We start from the raw sequence: 26744 nt of genomic DNA on the forward strand, positions 1-26744 counted from the left end.
TATGGAGTGTCTTGCTGGGAAAAGTGAAATGTTCTGGAAGTATTGATGATGGTTGTGCAACATAGTGAGCAAACTAAAAACAGTTAATTTATACAATTTATAACAATGAATCTTATGTGAAGTATATCTTAATAAAATATTTCAAATATGCTTAATTATGTCTTTTTGTAACATGTTTTAAAGGTTTTATAGAGAAAAAAACATTTACAGCAATTAAAATTTTCCTTCTATTTTACCTTTACTAAATTAGAATACAAAAAGTCCTATATTATGTCAGAAAAAAATTTAAATTATGATTAAGTAGCTCCAAATTGTTATACATCTTAGATTATCAGGCCTGACAAATGAAACCTCACATTTACATTAAGACGCATAACCTTAATTACCCATGTATTTGAGGGGAGGATGGGGAACCACCTTCTTCAAATATATAGGATACTTAATGCCTTAGACAAATAGTTGTGTACATTTATTCATAGTGTACCGCAGGATCATAAACCACAGACTCCCTCAATCTTTTTAGTTCGTGAGATTTCTAAATAAATCAGGAAATACCAAAGGGAACTTAACTGATAGAAATAATGATTGCCTTCATGAAGATACAAATGTGATTGGCTGAGTCCTGAGGAAGTAATCATTCTCTAGAATTCTCAGTTACAGAGGGAACATTTTCTTAGAAGAAATGGGCATTTCATAGCTTCAAGTGTGTTTATTTAAAAAAACAGATCACAATATATATTTGAATGAAGTACATATTTTGTGGGAAAGGTATTTCAATTCATTTCAGGTAAAGGCAGTTTGCAAATACCAAACATTTACCTACATCAATCACTGTCAATTTAGTAATTTTATTTAAGAATAAGGCAAAGGCCATTTTTAAACGGAGAAAATAACATGTAAATACCTTCAGAGATTTAAAAAGTTATGACTTATATCCTTAATTCATTAAGAATGGGCATATTATACTTGACATACTTTTCATAGACAACTGAAGCTAACTGGATTTCTCTCCGTTTCTAGATGTAAATCTATGTGTCTTAAAGGACAAAACATCCCTCATCCTCTGATCAACCCTGATTTATCAAAACAGCCTCTGGCTATAGCCAAAAGCTGAAGTTCCCATAACTAACTATTAGCTTCAAAGTGATGTAAGTAACGTGAAGTCTCAGAAGCCACTGTTGCACCCCTAGACACCTGTATTGAGGGCACGAGGTTCTTAAGCATCCCAGATGGTGGGGAAAACAAACAGACAAACACACACGAGGAGTGGCAGCCTAGCTCCACAATCACAGAATTCTATCTGTCTGTTACTAGATAAACTTCTGAAGCTCTAAATTCCACTCTCCTTCCTTTACATCTAAGAATAAGGCTGAAAGAAACCTTGAGTTTTTAATGGGTTTTGGCTCTCAAGTATTTAAAACATTTTATTCAAGTCAAGCTTGATCTTAACATCACACAGAAAGAAAAACTGAGGTGGGGAGCACCTTTCATAAATTAGCTCACAGATAAACTACTGTCAGTTGCTGGCACAAAGTCCTCTGATGTAACTGAAAAAAAGGTGACTTAATGACAACTTCACTATGCCGTGTATTTCATGGACGCATTTCAATGTTAAATAATTTTATGGAGGGCTAACTGAGGTATTTCAATGTTTCTTTTCAAGAACTGTCTTTATTTTTTTAAAACTGTTTTTTAATATTTCATTTCAAGAACTTTTCCTTCAAATAAAAGTTAAGGAAAACTGTCCTCGTACAGTCTCTAGAACTTGTCATAAATTCTTAATCGTCTTCTCTACTCTACTTTGAATGTCAAATCATAATAAACCAAGTCCTATGAACTACTATTTATCTGTAAAATTGTAAATCATTAACGTAAGAAAACAAGAGGAGGTGATGGGTCTTGCAGGAGGCTGACTCTATCATGTAACTGTAATTATTTTTATTCTCATTTGCTATTTAATGCCACATGAGATGGTCTGCATTAGTTCAGCTCCCTCCCTATTTCCATTGAACATGTCTGTGTAGTATGTCACGTGACAATGACAATATCAAAGGTTAATATATAGATAGAAAATATAATTTTCTTCTTTTTATATAAAAATATAATTTTCTTCTTTTTTGTTAATTCAAATACTTGATGCTTGTCTCAACTGTACCTAAAAGATTGTTGCTTGAGTGGAATACATATGGGAACATGTTTTACACACTAAAAAGGAATTGTAGCAAATGAATTCAAAATGGGAATGGACATTTAACTAATCTATGGTTAGGAAATACTTTCTTTTTGTAACGAAGATTAGGTCACATTACCTTAAACAGTAAAACTTTAAAAAAGTAAGCCATAATATTAAGATATTATTATGTAGAAACTTAGACAGATGGGGAAAGCATGTAATTAATTGTACTAAGTATTATTATTTTGACTATCACTCAATAATATATCATGGTAAAGCTCTATTGTCAGTGAGGCATGGTAAGAATAAAAATGTTGGTAGTTAAGTTTTAAAGGTAAGGAAGTGAAAAAATACTTTATATTTTTACTCTATAAAGGGGATAAGAATACTTTTTCTCTTGCTTGGCTATAGCCACTATTACTAGGGATAACTAACATTCTATGCACCATTGTAATATGCCAAACCCAAATTTCAGACATCAATTTTATAATTTAATGTTCTAAAAATATGCACACATATAAACAGATACATGTAAAAATACATATATAATAATCTCTATGATAAAAATATGTTTCACTAGAAATTTGTTTATAGTGTTCTTCTAATATAGTCCCAAAATACATAAAATGTTGCTTGTAATTATTTTTTGTAGTACAAGGAAGTCTATAAATACAAGTTTATTTGTTTCCGCCCTACACCAAGGTTACATGCAGTTTTACTATATACATATATGCACAGTTCCATATACATACAAAAAATTACAATATGTACTCTCTTTTCCATTTGTAAGGATAAATTTACAGATGCTATTCATTGGCTATCAGCAAGAAACTAGACAATAACTATTTTCAGTAGCACATAGAGTTCATCCTACTTACTGTTGAAGAGCCCAATGCAGATTTTGGAGACCTAATTATTCCAGCAATTGAATGACGAATAGACTCAAATTTGGATAGCCTCTCCTTTCTTTCCTGGAGAGATTAAGAAAGAAGACTTCAGCAACAGTAAACTATCCAGTATACACACACAGTTATGCTAGGCATTTAGGTATTTGTGCACAGCTGCTGTCTGTCCATCATGTCTTCTGACTAAATAAAATGTCAACCTCTTGATATTAAAGATGACAAATAACCAAATGCAAATAAACTCTATAGCATTTTACTTTCCTGTTCCCTCCATAAATGTCTTGATTTGGGGGGAAAAAAAGAAATAGAAATTCATGAGGTGAGCGAAAATAAGAAATGCAAAGAAAATTTATGGAAAACCAAGTATTAACGTGCAGGGGGAGGAAAAAAGTTACAAGCTAGAAAGAACCAGCCTAACACAGAAGACTTCACAAGCACTGTAGTTGTATGGGATTTTCAATTTAAAAAAATAAATAAGTAATAATAATAATAATAATAATAATAGGGAAAAAAACAGGAGGAGAATAATATGGAACATATTTTTAGAAAGTAAATTCCACTTCAGTAACTGGGAAGTTTCCTAAATTTTCACTAGATGATGACAACAGAAAAAGAGAAAGTGAAATACGAAGAACTGCCACTAAGGAAAGTCAATCCAGATTGCGCTTTGCTGTCGGATGTATATTTCTGAGTATCATATACCACAACTGACGGACACTTTTCCCTAAGATTTAAAATTTTTAGACCCATTTTACAAAAGCAAATGAATGGGGTAGGTAAGAAGGTAAAAAAGAAGAAAAGGAGGAAAAAAATGAGAACTAAGAGGTAAAAAGAACTATAACAAGCATGTGTGAGGGTTTGTAATGGAAGCATTAGTTAATGTTCCAATAAAGACCACATTTCAACTATTCATCAGCAGCAGACAAAAGAACAAGCCAGCCTACGGCCAAGTACTGTATTTCCATGTGTCTTCCATCAGTACAGATGCTTAATTTTACTTGTCAGTAGGAAAAGACTAAAGCAGGCCACAAATCACATCATTTGTTTCCTTTGTCTCCAATGCATAGCCTATTTCTCTCTATATATAATAGTAAAGGTAGACACTTGGGGCAGTACGCCACCTGATAGACAAACTCAAATCTGAAATTCAATCTTTGTCTCTCCATTTACCTACTTTCATTTTATTTACTTTTCATTCTCATAGTTGTGTTACTAACAGTTATTATTCTATAAACAGATGCATATTAATCGTTTAAAATAATCATACAATAACCTAAAAGAACAAATAATCTCAACATCTTTTTCATCACCATCACTTACATTATGAACTTGCTTATGATCCTCTGTAAGTCATTATCTAATATACCTCAGTTTGATCATCTATAAAAATGGAAAAAATGATACAAACCTTCCTTAGAGAGTACTTCTAAATAAATTACTACAAGTGATTAAAAATTAACATGTTACAGCACGTAAATATTTAATAAAATTTTCTTTAACAAAATAAATCTTTACCATAGTACAAACAGTTATCACCTTAGGGACATGAGAATGTACTTTATTGCATTAATCCTATCTGCAGCTTCAGTTTAACTTTTTAGTAAAATATCATTGTAACTGAGCCACAAGAAATACCTAAGGAAAGACAGCATTGCAGTACCGAAGGAGTATAGTGACCTTTCTTTAAAGCAAGTCCTGCTTCAACTTGGGTGTTTTGGGTTGTTTTGTTTTGTTTTGTAATCTAATTCTGGTGCTTGAGAAGGTTTCTGGAAAAAAAAAAAATGCTTGGAAAGGTGAAAAATGATAAAAAAAAAAAAACAGGTACAGGCAAGATGTGCAGAATGAAAGAGTGGGGAGTGAGGCATACACAGCAGTTGTTTTACATTTAGAATTATGAAAAAATACATGATGGTGTAAAGCACACATATTGGAAAGTGCTACAGTCGCTATAGTATTTTTACTCCCCAGCCTGATTTATACCTTTTCTCATTCCTTTGGGGAATTTCTCCCCCTGACCCTCTGTGGTTGTGGAGGGGACAGTGGTGTTAGTATTAACAGTGACGCTACTATTGATCTTGCTGCTGCTACACCTGACAGGAAGAGGAAATGAAAATGCTAACCTCACCTGTTTGGCAATGAAAGCTTCACAAGGAAGCAGCAGGCACCTCTACTGTAAGTTTAAGCTTCTCCTCTGAGTCAGTGCTCTTAAAATACTAGACAGAGTATGATCCTAATGTATGAATACTATGGGAATAGAACTGAAAACAAAATGGGAGGTTATACAGAAAAGGAGAAAATTTAGGGGAGAGTTTTAAGCATTAGAAAACATTTCATATGTATATGATTTAATAATATTCACTGAGATGGTAAAAATAATTATCATCAAGCTACATCTTGAGCATCAAACCCTGTGAGAGGAAAGAAAACCACTCCCCCCCCAAAAAAAAAAACCTTTGAAAATATCAAAAGGAAAAACACTTTCTTAAGAACCTAATACTAGATGTCTAAAGGATGGGTCCAGGTGTGAGGCAAAGAAGACTTCCAAAATCAATTCCTGTATAATAAGTTAGAAAACATAATATATTATGAGTTGGAAGGGATACAATTAGTGAAAGTACCCTTTCATTTAAAGGTACTCTTTAAATAGTTTCGGCTACAAAATGTATTATCAAAAACAACAGGTTGACCTTAAGTTTTATATAGGCATAATCAAATACAAATAGAGTTTATAAAACATTTTCACCAGTGTCAGCTCACTTGGTGCCCATATTTCTACAAATAAAACATGAAACTCATTAGCCAAAGCTCTGGTCTAAGTAGCATTACATATGAGCTTTAAGTTATGGTCTACCTAATAACACATCAGACTGTGCTGAATTAACTGACAGGTTGATTTTTGTATCAATGAATTAAATTGCTACTTTAAAAAATTAAAGTTAAAATTAAAGAGCTTCTCTCCAATTACCATGGATACATGCCTGATTTTGCCTATAGGCCTGCCAGGACTGGCAATGATACACTCAGTTTACCCTCCTAAAGTATTGACAAGGTAAAGAGCTTTCTCTAGATAAAAGAGACGGATTAGTTAGGACAAAACAGCCCCTCACAGTGGACGTAGTTGGAGGCCAGTGAAAGGGGGAAAGAAGAGGCAATGTTATGAGATAATACCTTATGTTATGAAATAATATTCTAATGTGATGCCCAGAAAAATGCTTTAATTACAGTTATAAATCCATCTTGAAAAAAAAGTTTTACATGCAGTATTAGTTTCACATCTCATTTAAGAATAGTTATTCATTATTTTAAAATTAAATGAAGCAGGATCTCTCAATAGCTATAAAACTACGGGAATGTTTCAAAATGATTAAAAGTTTACCTATTATCAATTAAAGAAAACTGTATGAGAGACAATACCTAAATTACTTGCAGTTAATGTAAAAACATATCTATCAGGTTTTGAAATTACACTTCACTAAAACTCTCAAATTGCTGTAAAACAGGCTCTCAGGTTACTTCCATCACCTGTCCAGTAACACACAGGCAAAGATATAAAAGGCATGAGGTTTTGCTGATCAGAGTGACTGACAAAAATTAACAGCTCTTCCAAAGGACAGTGCCACTGTGTTACAAATTAACAAAATAATAAGGTTCGTAATGTCAGACAGAATTAAGAGTGTGAATCTGGGCAAATTACTCAACTACCCTGGTTCTTGTTTCTATATACGTAAAGAGGAGGACACTGGATCAGATAAAATCTTCATCTCAAAAACTCTGTAACCCTTGTCCAACTCCCCAGTCAACTGCCTCACATTGGTCATTGAAAAAACTCCCACAGAACAGTTCCCTAGTAACAGGCTGGGTTGCCATCACTTACTTCCTTTAGGACATTTAGTCACATTCCACCTCAGGTGCTCTCAGAACTTAACCCCAATGGGAAGTTGAACTATAGTAAAAGGTGCCACTGGAAAACTTTTTCGTTTAATAATAGGTCATTAAAACAACAACCCAATATTATTTCTCACAGACTGCTGTAAATAAACCCAATCTAATAACAATCTTGGAAGGAAGAATGAAAGTGATTATTTGACCCTGTAGGAACAGTCAGATACTTATTCAAATCAGGAGGCAATAAGAATCAAGAAAAAGATAACAATATTCATGCTCAAACTCCGGGCTGAGTGCCAAATATCTTTGGGACTACTTATGCAAAGCATCCATGAAATCCAAAGGGATTTTGTGAGAAATAACTACAGGGAAATTATAACCCCAGAGAAGATGGTCTCCTGACAAAAATTCTACACTATTGATGACTCCATAATGCAAATGAAATGCTGCAAATATTGATATGTCCTTCATAAAAGAGTGCATTTATAAATAAACAACTTAGTCTTTCTGAGATGTTGATTTGCTGGGGAGAATGAAGGATACACAGTTTCTATTCCCATCAGGATATAGAATTTAAGTATTAAAACAGTTTCTAAGTGATTTATTTTAGCAATTGGGTTCTGACTGAAGACAAATCATTTTAGAAATATTCACTGCCTAGTAATCTAGTTTGTCATGCTGTCTTTTTTCTTTTATGCTTGCATATTAAGAATATTTATTAAAAGAAACACAGCCCCATTGCTAAGTCAAGCATTTTCATATTCTGAAATAATGAAACTGGAAACCAAATGTGCAAAAGGAACATTTGAATGATTATTAAAATTTTGACTTAAAAAAGAATGCTAAGGAAATTTACAATAGAGTTTAGTGAAAGCAGGATTGTGCAATGTTATAGCATTTTCCTTGCTTTCTTGACTCTATATCTCTTAAATAAGATGATATCTCTAGGGAAACAAGACCCAAGCAGGAGGCTATATCACCTTCCTTCCTGTTTAATATCTAAATACAATTTATATCCCATGGTGTTTTTCTCAAATGTATGAGTAAAATGGCTAAAGATATTCTTTTTATAAATTATCCAGTAGTGCAAGATGCGCACCAGTTTCCTTGTGAGTACACCACTCAACAATTTAAGTTTTGATAGTCTTTGTTCAGTAAATAACTGCATTTCAATTTTCTCAAAAAGTATACTGAGTTACATTTCCCTTTTTCCCCTCCCTTTATCCCTTACTATAATTAATTCTCATACATATTAGGATTTATTACTTTGATTTTACTAATATTGACAAGGACAGTTAGGCTGTTTCCATCCTTTGGCTATCATGACTAGTGCTGTTATGAACATGTATACTTGTTTCACTACCTGTTTCCAACTTTCTCAGGAATATGTCTAGGAGTGGAATTGTGGGGTCACATGGCAATTCTACATTTAGCTTTTTGAGGAAAAGCTAAACTGTTTTTCTACAATAGCAGAACCATTTTACATCCCCATCAGCAATGTACACTGCTACCAATTTCTCCACATCCTCACCAAATGCTATTTTCCAATTTTCTAATCATAGCCACCCTAGTTGGTATGAAGTACTGCTTGCCTTAGTTTTTAAAGGATGTTTTCAATGGATATAGAATTCAAAGTTGATGATATTTTTTTTCTTTCAAGACTTTATATTTTGGTGTGCACTGTTTCTGGTGTGAAGTTAGCAATAATTCATATAATACATATACATGTCTTTTTTCTCTGACTGCGTTTATAATCAGCTAGGATTTAAGTAGATTTTTTGAATTATTCTGTTTGGAGTTTATTAAGAGTCGTGGACTTGTGAGTTGAAAGTATTGCAAAACACTTGACCATTATTTCTTCAAATGTTTTCTATTCCCATTGGCTTTCCTGTGCCTCTTAGATTCTACTTACATGTATGTTCACCCATTTGATATTATCCCGTGAATAATCTCAAATACTCTGTTATATTTTCTTCTTTTTGTTTCATTTTGGGTATGTACTTTCTATCAACCTGTCTTCACATCTTACTGATATTTTCTTCTCTGTGTCTAGTCTGTTAATAAGTCCATCTAATAAATTCCTCAGTTCTGATATTATATTTTTCATTTCCAGAATTTCCATTTTTATAGTCTCCAAATTGCTGCTAAAATAACCCATCTATTCATACACATTGTCTATCTTTCCCACTAAATCCCTTAGCATTTTTGTAACAGCTATATTAAAGACACTGTCTGATAATTCCAATATCTATGCTATCTCTTAAGTCTATAGGTCACATTTCTTACTTTTAAGTGTGTCATATAATCTCTAATCGTGTGTCAGATGGTTTGCATAAAAGAACAGTACAGTCTGAATTCAATAATATTTACCTCAAGAAAGAGGCACAAATACTTTTTCTGTGAGGCTGCCAGAGTTGGGGCTGCAGTTAGTAAGTTGGACCTGGCCTTTGAGGCAGCTTTAGATTGAATTAGTTCACCAACAGCTTCAAATATTTTGAACTAAAGTCAGGAGTTTTCCTTCAGCTAGGAATGGAACTTGAGTCCTGACAAGGTTCCAGCAACCTGCCTAAGCTTCAAAGCTGATCCACCAACTTTAGAAACTATAGATCTCTCCAAGCTTTGTTGCATCTTTGCGGGTAGGGGGTAGTTCTCTTTGCTCTCCAGTCACACCCACTATTTCACATATCTAAGAAGATATCATGTTTCCCCAAAAATATGACCTAGCTGGACAATCAGCAATAATGCGTCTTTTGGAGCAAAAATTAATATAAAACCCAGTCTTATTTTATAGTATTTTATAGTAAAATAAGACTGGGTCTTATATACTATACTATACTATACTATACTATACTATACTATACTATAATAATACCTGGTCTTATTTTACTATAAGACCGGGTCTAATATGATGTATGATATGATATGATATGATACGATATGATATGACATGACATAACATAATACCAGGTCTTATATTAATTTTTGCTCCAAAAGACACATTAGAGCTGATTGTTTGACTAGGTCTTATTTTCGGGGAAACATGATAACTTTCAGCCCTATTACCCTTTGCCTAGCCTGGAGGACAGTTGCACTGTACTCTGTGAAGACCCAGAATTCCCTGCAGAGAATCTCTTGGGAGGGAGCTCTTATTTTCAGTGAAAATACCCAGTGCTCAGTTCTCCCGGCTGAACCCCAACCATCCCCCAATAACACCACACCACCTTTTAAGTGTGGGGAGGATTTCATCTGGAATATCTTTCTCAGGTCTCTTTCTCTGAACCCCTGCTCCACTCAGAGAACTCTTGAGTAAGAGCTGGTAAGTGGACGCTGCCTCCCACTGTGAGTAGGGCTTGTCTGCATTCTAACCTGTCACACCAACCCACATACTATCATTACAAATCCTTAAAGCTTGTGGAATTGATTTGTCCTTATTCCCCTCAGGTTCCTTTCATCCTACAGTTCCATCATGAATGGAAGTAGTCCAGGGTCTTGTCTCTTCCCCTATGAAAAGCTTGTCACTTTCTGGATTTGGATTCATTTCGGTTTTTTCCTATCCTCAGCTCTCTGATGAATATATTTTTTAACTATTATTTTGTAGCGTTTCTGCCTTATTCTGGTTATGAGGTAAGAGCGATGTTCTCCTGTGGCTTTCCATACCCAAACTGCATGTAGAATTCATATGCATTTTATTAAGACAAGTCATTTACCAGTCATCGTTTTATTTACTTTTAGTCACAAACCAGGAAAATACTTATAAACACAATTTAAGGGTCTTCAGTATGACAGTTCATCAAAAGTTCAGACTTGTGTTTGACTACCATTTCCTAAGGCAGTCAATTACCAGAAAAAGTCTTTAGCATTTAAAGCCTGTATTCCTCAGAAGATCACTTAAAAGTTTAAAGTCCAGACATCTCAAAAGTTTTGATTCTTGTTATGTTGGGTTTTTTCTTTGGTTTCTTTTGTTGATTGTGTTTAGGGGGTAAGGGAGTTAGTTTTATTGGTTTTCTATTTGCTGCAGAGGACCTCACAAGAACACTATAAAGACTACTATGGATGTATTTCATTTTTGTAAATGTTTTAAGTTTCTGACTTTAAAAAGTATCCTGAATGGTTCTACTGTTTAGTATTCTCATATTGTACATGCATCAATAATTGTCTTATCTGTTCAACGGTCCTTTTGTAACTTGAACTAGTAATTGGGAACTTTTGGAGCTTCAGGTGCTCAGTTAAGATTTTATTGATTTATAATGAAATCAGAAACTATAGGACTTAAAAGAAAATCCTAAGACTTAATAAAAGAATAGAAAATAATAAATTTTAAATAAAGGAATGTGGTGCTTATAATATTGCACTTCTATTCTCAACAAATAAAATCCAACTGTGAGATCTGTTTTAGAAAAAAATCAATCTGGTTCCAAACATTTGTCTCAGCCTTGGCCCCCGCCTGAGGTTGGTACCGCCTGCCTGAGGATGAAATCAATACAATAAAAGGTAGAGCAAGAGAAATGAAGACAGACAAATTTTTGAGAACATGGTCTGAACTTCTGGTATATCCAGTTACATGAGCAGATAAAGACTCTCTTTTTTCTTTAATTTGCTTTTGTTGATTGTTACAAAGAACTAATATAGTAGACTTTCCTAGACTACTCAATAGTAATTGAAGATTTCCAATAACAAATTACAAATATCACAACTGCCACTAATAAAAAAACACACTAATTCATATTTTTATGTTTTGGACATATTTTTTACTTTTAATAGCAAAAATAAATATTTAATATTAAAATACATTGACATAAATGTAAAAGTTCTTTGTAAAATAAACACTTTTAATAATTACTTTTACCTAGCCCCATTAATATAACAGTTTCAGCACATGACATACAAAATAACTGCTCTACATGTTTAGGAAAACCCTAGTTTAGATGAATAATAGACGTTACACTACAAAAGGTTCAGTAGTTCCACAGATTTTAGAACTGCCCAGTTAAACAAATTTAAACAAATTTCTTAAATGTAATATGTCCCACAGCCTTAATAATTCATAAATACATGTACTCCTTTTCTGGAGGAAACATTATTCTGCAAAATTCACTTCAAGAAATGCTGTCACCAATAAACTGCATAGAAGAAAACGTAGTTACTAAACTTATGGACCTTGGGTTCAAAGAGCATTTTATGTTCTGATGTACAATGCCATGATCAGGTATCCACAGTATCCCTGAGGTGGTCTCCCAAATAGGACGCATGTCCATCGGATACCCAACAAAATCTTTAGTGGATGGGGGGAGGGGGGTTCACAGTATGAGGGATATAAATGATGAACGTCTAAGTATTACCTTGTTTTGTACACCTGAAACTAATAAATAAATTAATTAATAAAAAAAAAAAATTAAAAAAAAAAAAATAAAAAAATAAACGAAGGAGCCCATGATAACATTAAAAAAAAAAAAAAAAAAAAAAAAAAAAAAAACAAAGAGCATTTTATGAATTTGACTCCAAAGGCAATGGAAGTAAAAACTAAAATGAACGAATAGGATTACAGGAAACTGAAAAGCTTCTGCACAGCAAAAGAAACTATTGACAAAATAATGAGGCAACCAACTGAATGGGAAAAGATTTTTGCAAACAGTGCCTCTGATAAGTGGCTGATATCCAAAATATACAAGGAACTCATGAAACTCAACAACAAAAAAAACAAACAACCCAATTGAAAAATGGACAGAGGACCTGAAGAGACATTTCTCCAAAGAGTATATACAAATGGCAAATAGACATATGAAAAAATGCTCAACATCGCTAATCATCAGAGAAATGCAAATGAAAACCACAATGAGATATCACCTCACCCCAGTCAGAATGGCTTTCATCAACAAGACAAATAGTAACAAGTGTTGGAGAGGCTGTGGAGAAAAAGGAACTCTCATACACTGTTGGTGGGAATGCAGACTGGTGCAGCCGCTATGGAAGGCAGTGTGGCGGTTCCTCAAGAAATTACGAATAGAATTACCATATGACCCAGCAATCGCTCTCCTGGGTATCTACCCAAAAAATCTGAAAGCATTTCTCTATAGAGACACGTGTACTCCAATGTTCATTGCAACTTTGTTTACGGTAGCCAAGACATGGAAACAACCAAAATGTCCTTCGATAGATGAATGGATAAAGAAGTTGTGGTATATATACACAATGGAATACTATTCCGCGTTAAGGAAAGATGATATAGGAGCATTTGTGACAACATGGATGGATCTTGAGAGTATAATGCTAAGTGAAATAAGTCAGACAGACAAAGCAGAGAACCCTATGATTTCACTGATATGTGGTATATAAACCAAAAAGAACAAGACAAACAAATGAGAAAGGAAAACTCATAGACACAGACAATAATTTAGTGGTTACCAGAGGGTAAGGGGGTGGGTGGGTGGTGATGAGGGTAAGGGGGATCAAATATATGGTGATGGAAGGAGAACTGACTCTGGGTGGTGAACATACAATGGGATTTATAGATGATGTAATACAGAATTGTACACCTGAAATCTATGTAAATTTACTAACAATTGTCATCCCAATAAATTTAATTAAATAAATAAAATTAAAAAAGAAATGCTGTCACAAATCTTTCATTCTGAGGAGATGGGAGCAGAAACATTCTCTTCCACTTAAATAAGTCATGGCTTTTTCTTGGACATTATCATCACATGAAACAGCTCTAACTTAACTATTTCAAGCTTCTTTCTCTCTAGCCACAATTTCCTGTCCAATCAGTTTGCTTTGAAGTAGTTCCACTAGAGCCATTTTTCAGCCTTACTAGAACTCTAAGGCTTTGAGTGTCTTAATTTCTCCCAATCAATCACCTTCTTTTTTATTCTTTTCTCTCTTTATCTACCTGAGTTGCCATAATATATCATTTCAATGATCCTCTTGCCAATATTCTAAATTATCTTGCTATCCATCTCTTAGTTGTACCCATGTAGCAAGTCCCAACCCTGGATGGATCCAACTATCTGCTCTCTGAGCTTACGCTCAATCAACTCATTGTTGCTGGAGAGAATCACATGATTATTAACTTCAAATAAGCCCCAAATATCTGATACTACATTTTTGTGGCCAACTTACTTCTCACTTTCCCACTGTAATTATCAACCACCTCAAACCTTGTCCACTTTGCTTGTGCCTAAAACTACCTCATTCTACCCTCTCCAGCTCCTTCAGAAAGAAACTACAAGCCAGAAAGCCTTTCATCTTGCGTTTTCAAACCTAAAACCCATACCTTCTCTTCCCATTCTAACCTCCCTCCCCATTTGGAAACATGGAGCTATCTCTCTCCCATCTAAGGATGATGGCTCTACCTGTACTTTGGTTCTTATCCCTTTCTGCCTCTCAGGGGCCTTACACCTTACAAGAACCTAATAGCTCTCTCTTTGATGCATTGTCTACCATTCCTTCTGAACTTGTTCTTTCCTATCCCATCAGCTTATATATATATATATATATATATATATATATATATATATATATATATATATATATATATATATATATGTTTAAGTTGCTCTCAGAAAAAAAAGGAGAGGTAGTAAGAGACAAAGGATGGAGAATGGTAGGGAGGAACAAAGAGAGAAATGGATAAACCTCTCCCTTCACTACACATCGTGCTCCAAAACAAAATTCCAAAATGAGTTATCTATGCTCACTGTCTCCATTTTTCTCTCCTCCCACTCATTTCTCAATCTGTTCCCATTTCACTTTCATTCCATCACTCCACCAATAGACGCTTTTAAGAAACCAATAAACTCCATTTTACTAATCCAACAGAGACATTACTCACCTTACTTGACCTCTTGGGAGAATTCTACTCTATTGATCACATACTTCTACATGAAATACGAGTTTTTATTGCCCTGCCCCACTCTCCTCCTACCTCTCAGACTACACTCAAGGTTTCCTTAGAAGGCTCACAGTCCTCTACCACACCATTAAATGGTAATGAGTTTCCTCTAAACTGGATTGGTTTCAGGTCTCTTCTTTTCTCACTCTGTTCTTCCTCCCTAGCTATTATTTTGCATGTCCAAACTTCAGTTACCACCTAAATCAAGTCCACTCAATTTAAATCTACAACTCAGACTTTTCCAGTGAACTACAAACCTGTATATCCAAACATCCCTGTGACTTCTCTACTTGGACATCTCAAAGACAGAAAAAGCCAATATATGTAAGACTGAACTTGTAACTCCCTAAGCTTGACTTTTTTCAGTTTCCCATTTCAATCAATGGTACTAATCACCCTATTATAAAAGCCAGATGTCTGGGAATCCAAACTGAAACTCACAATATAACGTAAGCATCAAGAGGGTTTTATCAGGTTTTTATACAAATGATTCAAACATTAAATAAATGCTACACATTAACGATGTGTTTGAGCAAGACAGTGGCTAGCAGATGCTATTTAAATAATAAATTAAAAAGTATATTTACTTAGACTATTGTTTTTTGCTAGAATCTCAAAGGACTCTTAAGAAACGAAATTGATGGACTCAGATTTAACCAGTCATTCCAATTCCAGCCAAATTCTAACTGGTATTGATTTTAGGAAATCTGCAGTTATCCTTATTTAAATTATGGGAACTCTCAAAAACCACACAAAATGGTATCTTGGGAGTTAAAAGAGCTTTCCCTTTAGCATTTTTCAAAAAGATTGTTTTTTTTCCAATGATTTTGATTTGCAAATTAGCTAATTGTGTTTGTAATTATCTCAAACTTTTGGTACAAAGAACACTTTCTTTAATGAAAACAAGTTCAGAAATGGCATAATATGTATAAATAAAAATTTATCCAGACTTTCCCAAATTAAAGTTAAACATTATCTCCAGTGTTTACTTTGTATCAATGTGAATATAAACTAAAAATCTCAGTACTAAATCTCTATTCCTATACAATAGGCTCTAATCTGCTTAAGTTAATATAGCACCCATTGGGTATACTGGTATTTTCAGAAGTTCATTAACTATTTCATCAATAGGCAGAGTAGAATCAATAAGAAATAAACAGCATATTGAACTACTAACCTAGAGGAATCCATGTGTAATTACAAATATCAGACTTGTAATCAGGAAGATCTTTGATTAGGTGTCATCACCCAAACCACAATTTTTCATCTGGAAATTAAGAATGGGTATTTACCAAGTAACCATAGTTTCACAAAACTATTAAAGGTACAATGGTCATTATTATTTAAATGGTATTTTTTATTAAGCAAAATATTATACTGAAGAAAAAGTTTAAAGACTGAAAATTTGAACATCCCCTAATTTCCTTTGCTCCTACTGAATTCTCCAGGGATTTTACAACTAGTCTTGACCATTCTGTCTGTATAGAGAATACCTCACTCTATACCTATTAGAAATATGCATAAGAAAAATTAAAACCAAGAGAGCATAGTCTACAAACATGAATCTTATTTTAATCCATTAGCCTGAGGCAAAGACCCTGCATATGGCTGACTACAAAGCTGAATGAACCTCCAAAATAAGGCCTCTCTAAAAAGGGTTTCCTATAGTTCTCTTTCAGAGCAAAACCTAATGAAGATTCTAAGAAAAGCATCTGAACAATTATGAATGGTGCTTAAATTATTTTGGATGAGTTTTCCACATCATAACATTCTATTGGGCTCTGATTATATATTTCTGACTCAAGATATAACTAAAATGAAAAACTTACTTATTGTTTTAGAAGGGTCAGCTCTGAAAATGGAGAGGCTCTATTTTATTAAAAGAATGGCCAAAGGTAATACATATTCTTATCCATGTCTTGACAGAATTTCCCTACATTCACATGACCTATATATCATATATAGGAACTGTGATTTTAAAGGAACTGTGATTGTCTTTCACTACCTTCATTCCTTTGACAGGTTAGCTCTCCTGTTTTAAGATTTACACTGAAATATCCCCTGCTTGGCAAGCATTAACTTCCATCCTTACGAGTGGCTGAATTGTGTTTTATCTGAGATTCACAAAAGGTTATGGAGAAGAAAACTTTCCGGTAAAAGGGGAGAAAAGCATATAAAAATATTTGTAATGTCTCATAGTAATCAGATGGATTCACGATTTCTAGGATGGGTAAGAAAAGATGAAGTTGTTTAGAGTCAATCTAGCCTTCGTAACACTAGCTGCTATGCTTGAAGGCACATAGCAAGTTCAGGAGATTTTCTTCTTCCATATCCAACAGAATTAGAATAATACTTTATAGGTGTAGGACAGTTTATTTTAATACATACTTTCATGGCTTTAGACACTGCAAAAATTCTTTCTGAGCCCCAAATACGATTTAGCCATATTCAACCAGAGAGTCTCAAACGCCAAAACTCACTCCTCATAGAGCACTTTAAACCCCCTAAATTCATGATAAACTCATAAATAGCATTAAAAATGCAAAGAGTGTAAAAAACTTTATCTCTGATAGGAAGCTGAAAGAAGATAGGTATTTTCTTTTCTAATCTTCAATATAAGAAAAAACACAATAATTTCCTTGGCCATAGTGTTAGTTGTTGAAATTACACAATTAGTTTGTATTATTTCTAACCAGAATACCTTTGCATAGCTATATTTTATTACAAGTAAAATTCTGATCTTTATCAGTACTATTCAAATTGTAGTATAAGATCTGTATAACTGACACATACGTGAGGTTTTCATTTGAAATAATGTCAAGAGAAACAATTCAATAAAGGATGAATCTTAATTAAATAGTCTGAGCAAAGGATAAAGAAAAAGGTTATCTCAGCAAAAATATATTTTTTTTAATTTTAAAAAAGAAACCAGGAATTTTCCTTTCATTAAAAAACAAAAATAAATAAATAAACAAAAACACCAGAGGCAATATGAAAGCATTATCAAAAGTACCCTAGCCTACTTCTTTCCCACTTCATCTGATAAAATATAGCAGATTAAGTTAATCGAGGAAAATTATACAAGAACAGCAGACAATTCAGGATATCCTCCGTCAATGGGTGAAAGACCAATGACACCTGCAATGAACAATCTTGACATTGGTAGAGTGGGCCAACTAAAATATGCTTTATTTTCCACATACAGCTCTAAAATTCAAATTATTCAGCAATTGAAATGATCTCCCATATTAAGTATCATCAAGCTAAGCTCTTTTCAGACTAAAAAATTATTAAGGCCAATATAATCTCTTACTCCGTGTTCCTGTGTACTTTTCTCATTACCAACAATGTGTCCCAAAATCTTTTTTCTAAGCACCTGTCTCACCACTGCCTTTATTCCTCACTAATGAATGACCTCACCACTGCTCAGAGAAAATAGAAGTGATCAAGTTCTGAGAATTCCCTCCGCTTTCTGATCTTTCCCCATCCTCTCACTGACAAATGTAACTCTTCCTTCCTACGTGGGGAAGGAGCTTCTTCATGCTGATAGGGGACTCCTGCACACTCTGCTCTTTCCCTGTTGTCTACAGGGACTGGGGTCCATCAAGGATTCTTCTATCTCCTGTGGGCTGCCCTGTTTTCTAGTGGCTCTTTGCTCCAATAATATAAATTTGCTTAAATCATTTCCATACTGTAAAAAAACAAATTAAACTAAACATAAAATCTCATTTAACTCTCTCTACCTACGCATCATTATCTTCACTTTCCCTTCCCTCCAAAACTTAGCTACTGAAAGTGCTGCTAGGGGAAAAAAAAAGGAAAAACAAACTATTCAGTCAGCTGTCCATATACACAGGTTTCACAGCTGTAGATTCAACCAATCACAGATTGAAAACAGAATTTTCAACCCATAGTTGGGAATCCGGGGATGCAGAGAGCTGACTGTATGTATTTTCTATGCCATTTTATAAAAGGGATTTGAGTGTCCAAAGATTTTGGTATCCACAGGGCATCCAGAAACCAATCCCCCATGGATACCAAAGCATGCCCGCATAAGCATTTCTGCTTATTCCTTGCTATCCACTGGCTTCTCATCTCACCGAAATTCTGATTTTTGTCCACTCCCTTCTCCAAATGACCTCAACATCATCAAACTTATTAGGTACTTTATTTGACTTTTCCACAGAACATTTTCCTGTTGACAACTTTCCTTTTCCCTAGGCTTCAATGCATCACCATCTCTTGGTTTTCCTCCTATCTGTCTGGTTGTTATGCTTCATTCTCTTTTATTACATGCTTTTTTATTTGCCTGCCCCTTATATGTTGGTCACCCAACATTCCTACCCTTACCCTTCCTCCCTTCTCTCTCCCTAGGTGAACACATTTTTCTCCATCACTTCAATTACCATCTACATGCTGAGGATTCCCAAAAGCTACATCTCCAGGCCAGACTCAGCATCCTTCCCCCAATCTGTAGGCTTCTATTCCGATGATCCCTGTCTTTTGTGACTAGCACCAACAACTACAAAATTCCCAAGGCCAGTCTTGATACTTGAGACTGGCTGGAGGCCAGTCTTGATACTTCTTCTCCCTCATATCCACAACCATCAGTCACCAAATTCAAAGGTTTGTGTCTGTAAAATTTCTCAGTCACCAAATTCAAAGGTTTGTGTCTTTAAAATTTCTTAATTGGTCCTCTTCCTTCAGTACTTCTGAACCTGACTATATAGCTCAGGCACCAGCTATAGAGTGCCCTTTGTCCCTCACTGTTGTCTACACAGATCCCAGAGTGCTCTTTGTAAAAAACGTAGATCACATCAATTCACTCTGCTGCTTCCTATCTTCGAATGCCTCCCCCAGTGAGTTCACAGTAAAATCCTAATTCACACACAAAGGTTTTTCCACAATACAGCTCCTACATACTTACGCAATCACACCTCTCACCACTCCACCTTTCATGCCTATAATTTGGTATATAAATACCGAAGATTTAGAATGCACAGTATTTTCTCTGACCTGAGTAATACTTGATGACTCTTCCTTTTCTGGAAATACCACCACCTTTTTTCTTTGGCTTGGCTATTTCAGAGTCCTTCTTCAGACCCAAAGCAGACATCCCAAAGTCTACCTGGAGATCTGGCATCCCAAATCTGTAGTTTTCTTCTTATGTACTCTGATGGCAACCAGAATTTACTCTCATGGAACTCATCACACTTAAAGTGGGGTCTATGTTCCCTCCACTTGAATTCTGGCAGGCACGTGACTATGGTGGGAGTGACATTACATGACTTCTGAAGCTGGGTCATAAAACCAGCTTCCTCCTACTTCTCTTGGGACACACGGTCTTGAACCAGGCCACCCCTGCCCCCACCTGAACTATAATGAAGCTCAGCAATCCATGAAAAGATTCATAAGGACATGAACAGGGCTTATATCATGGGTCATGGTCTCCCAGCCTGTGGCATCCAAATTGCCAGTCATGTGAATAAACCATCTTGAAGGTGGATCCTAAGGCCTCTAGTCCAACTGAGCCAATTAAAGACACATGGAACAGAGACTAACTTTCCACACTGAACTCATCCCAAATGAAATTCATGAGCAAATTAAATGACTGTTGTTGTTTTAAGTCTCTAAGTTGGGCAATGACCTGTTACATAACAATAGGTAACCAGAACAGTGCCTGTCATATGGTCATATGGTACACAGACACAAACGTACAAGCACACACACTGTACACACACATGCAACCCATACATATACACAAAATTTGGAGAATCAATGAATAAATGTCCCAAATCAAATTTACTCCATAAGTTAGCTTTGGTAAATAGAGCAGAGAGCAATTTCCAAATATTCTAATTAGGGTACTTAAATTATCTTAGCAATTTTTATTATTAAAAATAACAGATATAGAAAATCAAACAAAAGAAACATACAGCTTAAGGTAAATGTCCTTGTAATCGCTGCCCAGCCTGAGAAATAAAACTACCAAATACTGCAGATGACGTCCATGAGAACTGTTTGGATCACAACCACATGCACTCCTCCCTCCAAGGTCACTACCACCATGACTTCTATAGTAATCACTTATTTGCATTATTTTTAGTCTTCAGTGTGTATCCCTAGCCACTATAGTTTGGTCTTGACCATTCTTAAAATTTTATGTATATATCTTTAAGGATCTTTTAACCTATAAGTTCCCTCTCTGTCCCTATGTTTTCCTTACAATTTAGCTGTTTAAAAACCCAGCCATTTGACTCGTAGAGTTTTCTGCAGCCTGGATTTTAATGTATTTCATCCTCATAGGGGAGTCCCACATGTCCTCTGTTCTCTTTCCTGCAACTGGCAGCTTGGATCAGAGACCTGGCCAGACGCAGATTCAACACCTTTGGTGAGATCATAGTGGCATATATTAGAAAACAAATAATGTGTGGTTGTCTCTCTTTTTATGATGTCAGCAGCTATTGATACTCAATGTCTACACCCATTAATTCATTGGGTATTGCAAAATGTTGAGATTCTTCAAAATTTTATCATTTTTTTCATTTATTAGTTGAAATATTTCCATAAAAAGATGCTTACCCTCATCTACTATTTGTTTAATCAGCAATACAGTTCATATAGGAAAAGCAGGATAAATGTTTGACTATTTTATATGGATATATATATATATGGATATATATTATTTTGAAGGCTCCCTGAGTTAAAATAGATATATATATATATATATATATATATATATATATATATATATTTATATATATATATATATAAAATAGATATATATATATCTATTTTAACTCAGGGAGCCTTCAAAATAAGAATTATAAACAAATTAAAGACATCTTAAATATATGCATTAATGGATAATAATGATGATGGTGGCAATGATAAAGAAGATAAAAATAATCAGAGCCAATACTATATAACAACGTTTTTAAAAGACTTTTACGTGTATAAACTCATGAGGAAAGTACCACAATTTTCTTTCTTACTCTGAGGACACTGATGCACAGTTAGTAAGTAGTTAAGGCAAGATAGAGGTATGGGTAATGAACACTACAATCATTTAAAGGTGGCCCATAAATAAACATACAGATATTCTCAAGTTCATAGATGTATTTCTATGGAAACTTAAAATCTCCATTTGATATTTAGCTACGTAATGAAGTTGGATTCATAAAAAACTTAGAAAATGGACAATCAAGTGCTGAATATATATTAAAACTACCTCTAGTTATCTCTAACTCTTTTTTTTCCCTGGGTCATTTTTAATTGACCATCTCTTGTTGGATGATAAGTTTTAATTCAAGTAGACATTTTAAGTTTCTTTCTTTCCTCTAGTTTGTCCAAATTCCAAAATTCAATATACCTAAGGTCTTTTTCTGATTTAAGAAAAGCCATACTTCAGTGTGGAGGTTCCTCAAAAAATTAAAAATAGAATTACCATATAATCCAGAAATCCCTCTCCTGGGTATCTACCCAAAAAAATTTGAAAACATTTATCCGCAAAGATATATGTATTCTGATGTTCACTGTAGCTTTCTTTACAGTGGCCAAGACATGGAAACAACCAAAGTGTCTTTTGATAGATGAATGGATTAAGAAGATCTGGTATATATAAACAATGTAATACTATTCTGCCATAAAAACAAAGATGAAATAGTGTCATTTGTGACAATATGGGTGGATCTTGAGATTATTATGCTAAGTGAAATAAGTCAGACAGAAAAAGTCGAGAACCATATGATTTAAATGATATGTGGTATACAAAACTGAAAACAACAAAAGAACAAAACAAACAGATGAAGAAACAAAACTCATAGACACAGACAATAGTTTAATGGTAACCAGAGGGGGAGGGTAAGGGGAGGGAGATGGTAGATGAGGGTAAAGGAGATCAAATATTTGGTGATGGAAGGAGAACTGATTCTGGGTGGTGAACACACAATGTGATACATAGATGATGTAATACAGAATTGTACACCTGAAATCTATGTAACTTTACTAATAATTGTCACCCTAATAAAATACAATTATATATATACAAATATATAAAGAAATGAAGCAAAGTAGAAATCACATAAATTTAATACTAATTATTTGGCCTTAATACTAATCACAACACCTAAGAGAGTAAATAAAATGTTTTCTTAACCAGTTTTCCCTTTACATAAACAATGCTTACGCAAACTAAAACAGAAGACAGGCCTTTTTGAAAAAGAACCTATATTACCTAAAATATTCTCCTTAATGTCTTTGTTATAACAACAATATAAAGATAAAAATAACAAATTACTAGCAATATTATATCAAATGGCATATTTTTTATGTCAAGTTTGTGGAAACTTGTTATAGCCATCCTAGGAAAATAACACATAGCTAACAAAGAATCAGTGAATATTTACCTTGTAAAGTAATCATCAGCTACCATAAGTGTCAAAACAAAACAACAACAAAATCACACTCATATGAAGTCAATTAATCTGGAAAATGGGTCAAAAGTTGCAATATCTCATAAATTTTATAGAGTAAGATTAAAATGTGCATATATGCACTTTTTTATCTTTCATTCCCACTCTAGCTTTTAGAATCTTATCTCTGACGAAAACAACATCTTGCCCCGAAATCCACTGTCAGAAGTATAGCTGCATTCCCAAAGACAGTTTTTCTCAGCAGGAGCCCTGATAATTCCAGAAACTAGACAGCAATATTCACAGCTCAGCAGTAGCAAGGTCACAGGATTTTCTCCTTCTGGCTTTTCATTTACCTACAGTGCAGCAGCTGGAATACTGGCGAACTCTGTTATTCACTTTGCTAATATATATTTTCACACTAATTAGCACATGTGGCTTGAAGTTTATTTTCATATTTTGTCGTCAAATACTGTTTCTGATAATAAAATGGCAGCAATAAAGAAGGAATTTCAAAGGCAATTTCAAAACAAAAATAAGTTGAATATAAGTTTATGCAGATAGGGCATGTATGAAAAAGATTAACATTGAAAATCACTGTAGACATTACTGGGCCATATCTTTATGACTTTTTTTTTTCCACAGAGATGTCATATAAAACTGTTTACATAAAATCAGTGGTAGAAGGAAACTTTTAAGCTGGAAATTTTCTACTTCAACCTTTTCATTTCACAACAGATGAGAAAACAGAGGTCAAAGGAAGTGAAATCACTTGTTCCACGATACACACATGATGACAAAACTAACTCCTCCCTCAGTCCCTTTTCTAGTATAAAGGGTATAAAACACTGCCTAGGTTATATTCAGAAAGTCAACCAACAGGACATTGGCCACTTATTCAAAAATTTAGAAGGGTGGAGGTAGAGAGGGAAGGCTCATATTACATAGAAGTTGAATTGTTACATTGAAATAATTATCACATTCAAATTTATAACATGAAGTATAAAACTCTGGTTCATTAAGTATAAAACTGATGCACTATTTTAAATACCAAATCTCAATAATATAATAAAAATAGAAAGAGGCCAGTAAAACTTAATTAAAAGTAATTATGAGGCTGAGGAATGCTGCTAATATGAAAATACACACATGCACATAAACAGAGCCATTTTGAGCCTGGAATGGTGAAAGATTAAATATGACTGAAAACTATAAAATATTAATGACAGATAAAATGATCTTTTTTTTTTTCATGAAAAAGTAGAGGAGAGGCCTCTGAATTACACAAAACGTTTGGATCTAAATTTTAGAAATGCTTCATTCAGTGACTGATAAATTCATTGAATCTCAAAGTAATTCATTGAGAAGCTGAATAATTTTTTATTAAGCATTGTCAAATACATAAATAAAACTGAGAGTAACATCACTATTGCTAAAGTTTTAAGGCTATGTGAAAGAGGACAGCCATACATAATGCACCACGTGAAGTCTCTGTTGAAAAGAACATTGATCTACTTAGAAAATGGCCGAAGGTAGCTACCTTTAGTGAGCACTGTGTGCCAAGCACCATGTACCCTGTACACACATTGTTCTGTGCATTTAATTGTCTATAATACTATATAGCAGGTCCTGTTATCCTCGCTTTATAGATTAGAAAGCCAAAGCTTGGAGTGGTTAAATAGATTTTCCAGGACATAACTTCCTAGAAAACTAATTCTTACATTCAAACCTATGATGCACCCAATTCAAAGCATTTCTTCTCTTCCCTACACCAATCGGGCAGCAACAAGGTAATTTCTAGAACCAAAAGGTTAATAGCTGGAATTTCAAAAAATCAGCTTGACTGTTCTAAGAATTACATACAGGTTCAAAAAAATTATCCATAAATTCTCTTGAGGCTTTACAGGTACAAAAAAAAAGATCAACTAGCTAATTATGATATCTTAAAATGAGTAGAAATTCAGAATTTTTAAAAGAATAACTTACTTTGAAACTAAATGGGACTAAAGAGACGCCTCACTTCTCCATATTAAATAAGAGTTATCCTCACAAAACAAATTATGTATTCCTGTCTTTTTACACAGTTCAAAATTTGACTTTATCTTGCTGAGTCAAGGCTATGAGAATCTGTATTTTGTGCCTTTTTTTGCCCAGATTCCTCCCTTGGTGTTAAATATGGGTATCACTTCTTGCTACTGATAACGCATGACTCCACACCTCTACCTCTCCTCGGCCACTCTAAGTCTACTCTCATTATTTACCATTTGTTGTTTCAAATCTGCGACGCGCTGAGAAATCATGAAAATAAGTTCATTAGGGTTATTTCTGAATAAGAGTAAAAAGTTTTAAGATTATTTCTAGTACATAATCTCTATTCTATGAACTTACATTCATTTGCGAGATCCCAATATGTTATTGTTTCTGCTACTTTCATCTAAGAGCAGAGGTTACAGAGAGAATGACCTACGGAGAAATTGGGTGTTATTCCACTTGAAAAAAAAATCATAGCGTTATACCTATATGTCTTACATTTGGGGGCATTTCTAGGCTCTCATTAGCATCCTGGCAAAAGGATGGTCAAATCTAATGGTCTCTATTCAGCTTTCATTTTATTTGAGGTCTGGAAGGCAAAATTCTAAGATGGTCTCTCAGATTGCCACCCCTTTGTGTACACATGCTGCATGATTCCTGGGACAGTGAAGACAATGGATTTTACTCCCCCAATCAGGTTATTTTATATGACACAGCTGACTTTAAGAAAGGAAGATTATTCTGAGTGTGCCCGACCTAACCAGGTAAGCCCTTAAAAGACTGGCCTCTTCCTGAAAGCAGAGATTCAAAGCATGAGATAGATTCCATGTGAGAAAACTTCTCCATTGCTGAGGGGCTACATAGCAAGGTATTTTGATGGCATCTGAGAACTAAAAGTGGCCCTCAGTTGACAGACAGCAAGCAGAGGAGGACCTCAATCCTACTATAACACAAGGAACTGAATTCTGCTGTAACCACCTAGGCTTGAAGAAGGCCCCCACGCTCCTACTAATCTCTACAGGAAAGTTTGGGGCACCTCAAACTTAAACATACCCCAAACTGAAATCATTAGCTCCCATCTGCTCCTCTTGCTCCATCGCTTAGTGAGCAGAACCATTATGACCTGTCATCCAGGGTATGGCAACCATCCTCTATTGTACCTAGGCCTCTCCCTCTCCTTCACTCAGCAGGGCCAGTTATTCACTTCATCCTGCGTACTTAACCCCCTAAAAATTATACTTGCTGGTTTTGTCTTAGAAAAACCTGTGACTTATAAAATATAAACATTAATATCTAAACAAAATTTAAGTTACATATTAATGTTTATATGAACTATCAACTAATTGTACAGTTTAAAGCTTTTATGTTTAAAATAAATATTCTGTGTTTATTTCAAAGATGAATAATACCATACATTTGTGATTAAGCAGAAATTTATAATTTTA

General features: G+C 34.3%; 1 protein-coding gene across 5 annotated transcripts in view; it reads right to left on the reverse strand.

The window, feature by feature from the left end:
• The window catches only part of FER (FER tyrosine kinase), a 375071-nt gene that overhangs the window by 207551 nt on the left and 140776 nt on the right, over nucleotides 1-26744 (reverse strand). For all 5 annotated transcript variants that reach the window (XR_013993676.1, XM_081054207.1, XM_081054206.1 and 2 more), the window contains one exon: nucleotides 3052-3144. Coding sequence is in view for 4 of the 5 variants with exons in the window: in XM_081054207.1 (XP_080910333.1) it covers nucleotides 3052-3144 (93 nt within the window). In the remaining variant the exon portion in view is untranslated. The remainder of the gene's footprint in view (nucleotides 1-3051; nucleotides 3145-26744) is intronic.

The sequence above is a fragment of the Rhinolophus hipposideros genome (genome assembly GCF_964194185.1).
Source record: "Rhinolophus hipposideros genome assembly, chromosome: 7".
NCBI classification, from domain to species: Eukaryota; Metazoa; Chordata; class Mammalia; order Chiroptera; family Rhinolophidae; genus Rhinolophus; species Rhinolophus hipposideros.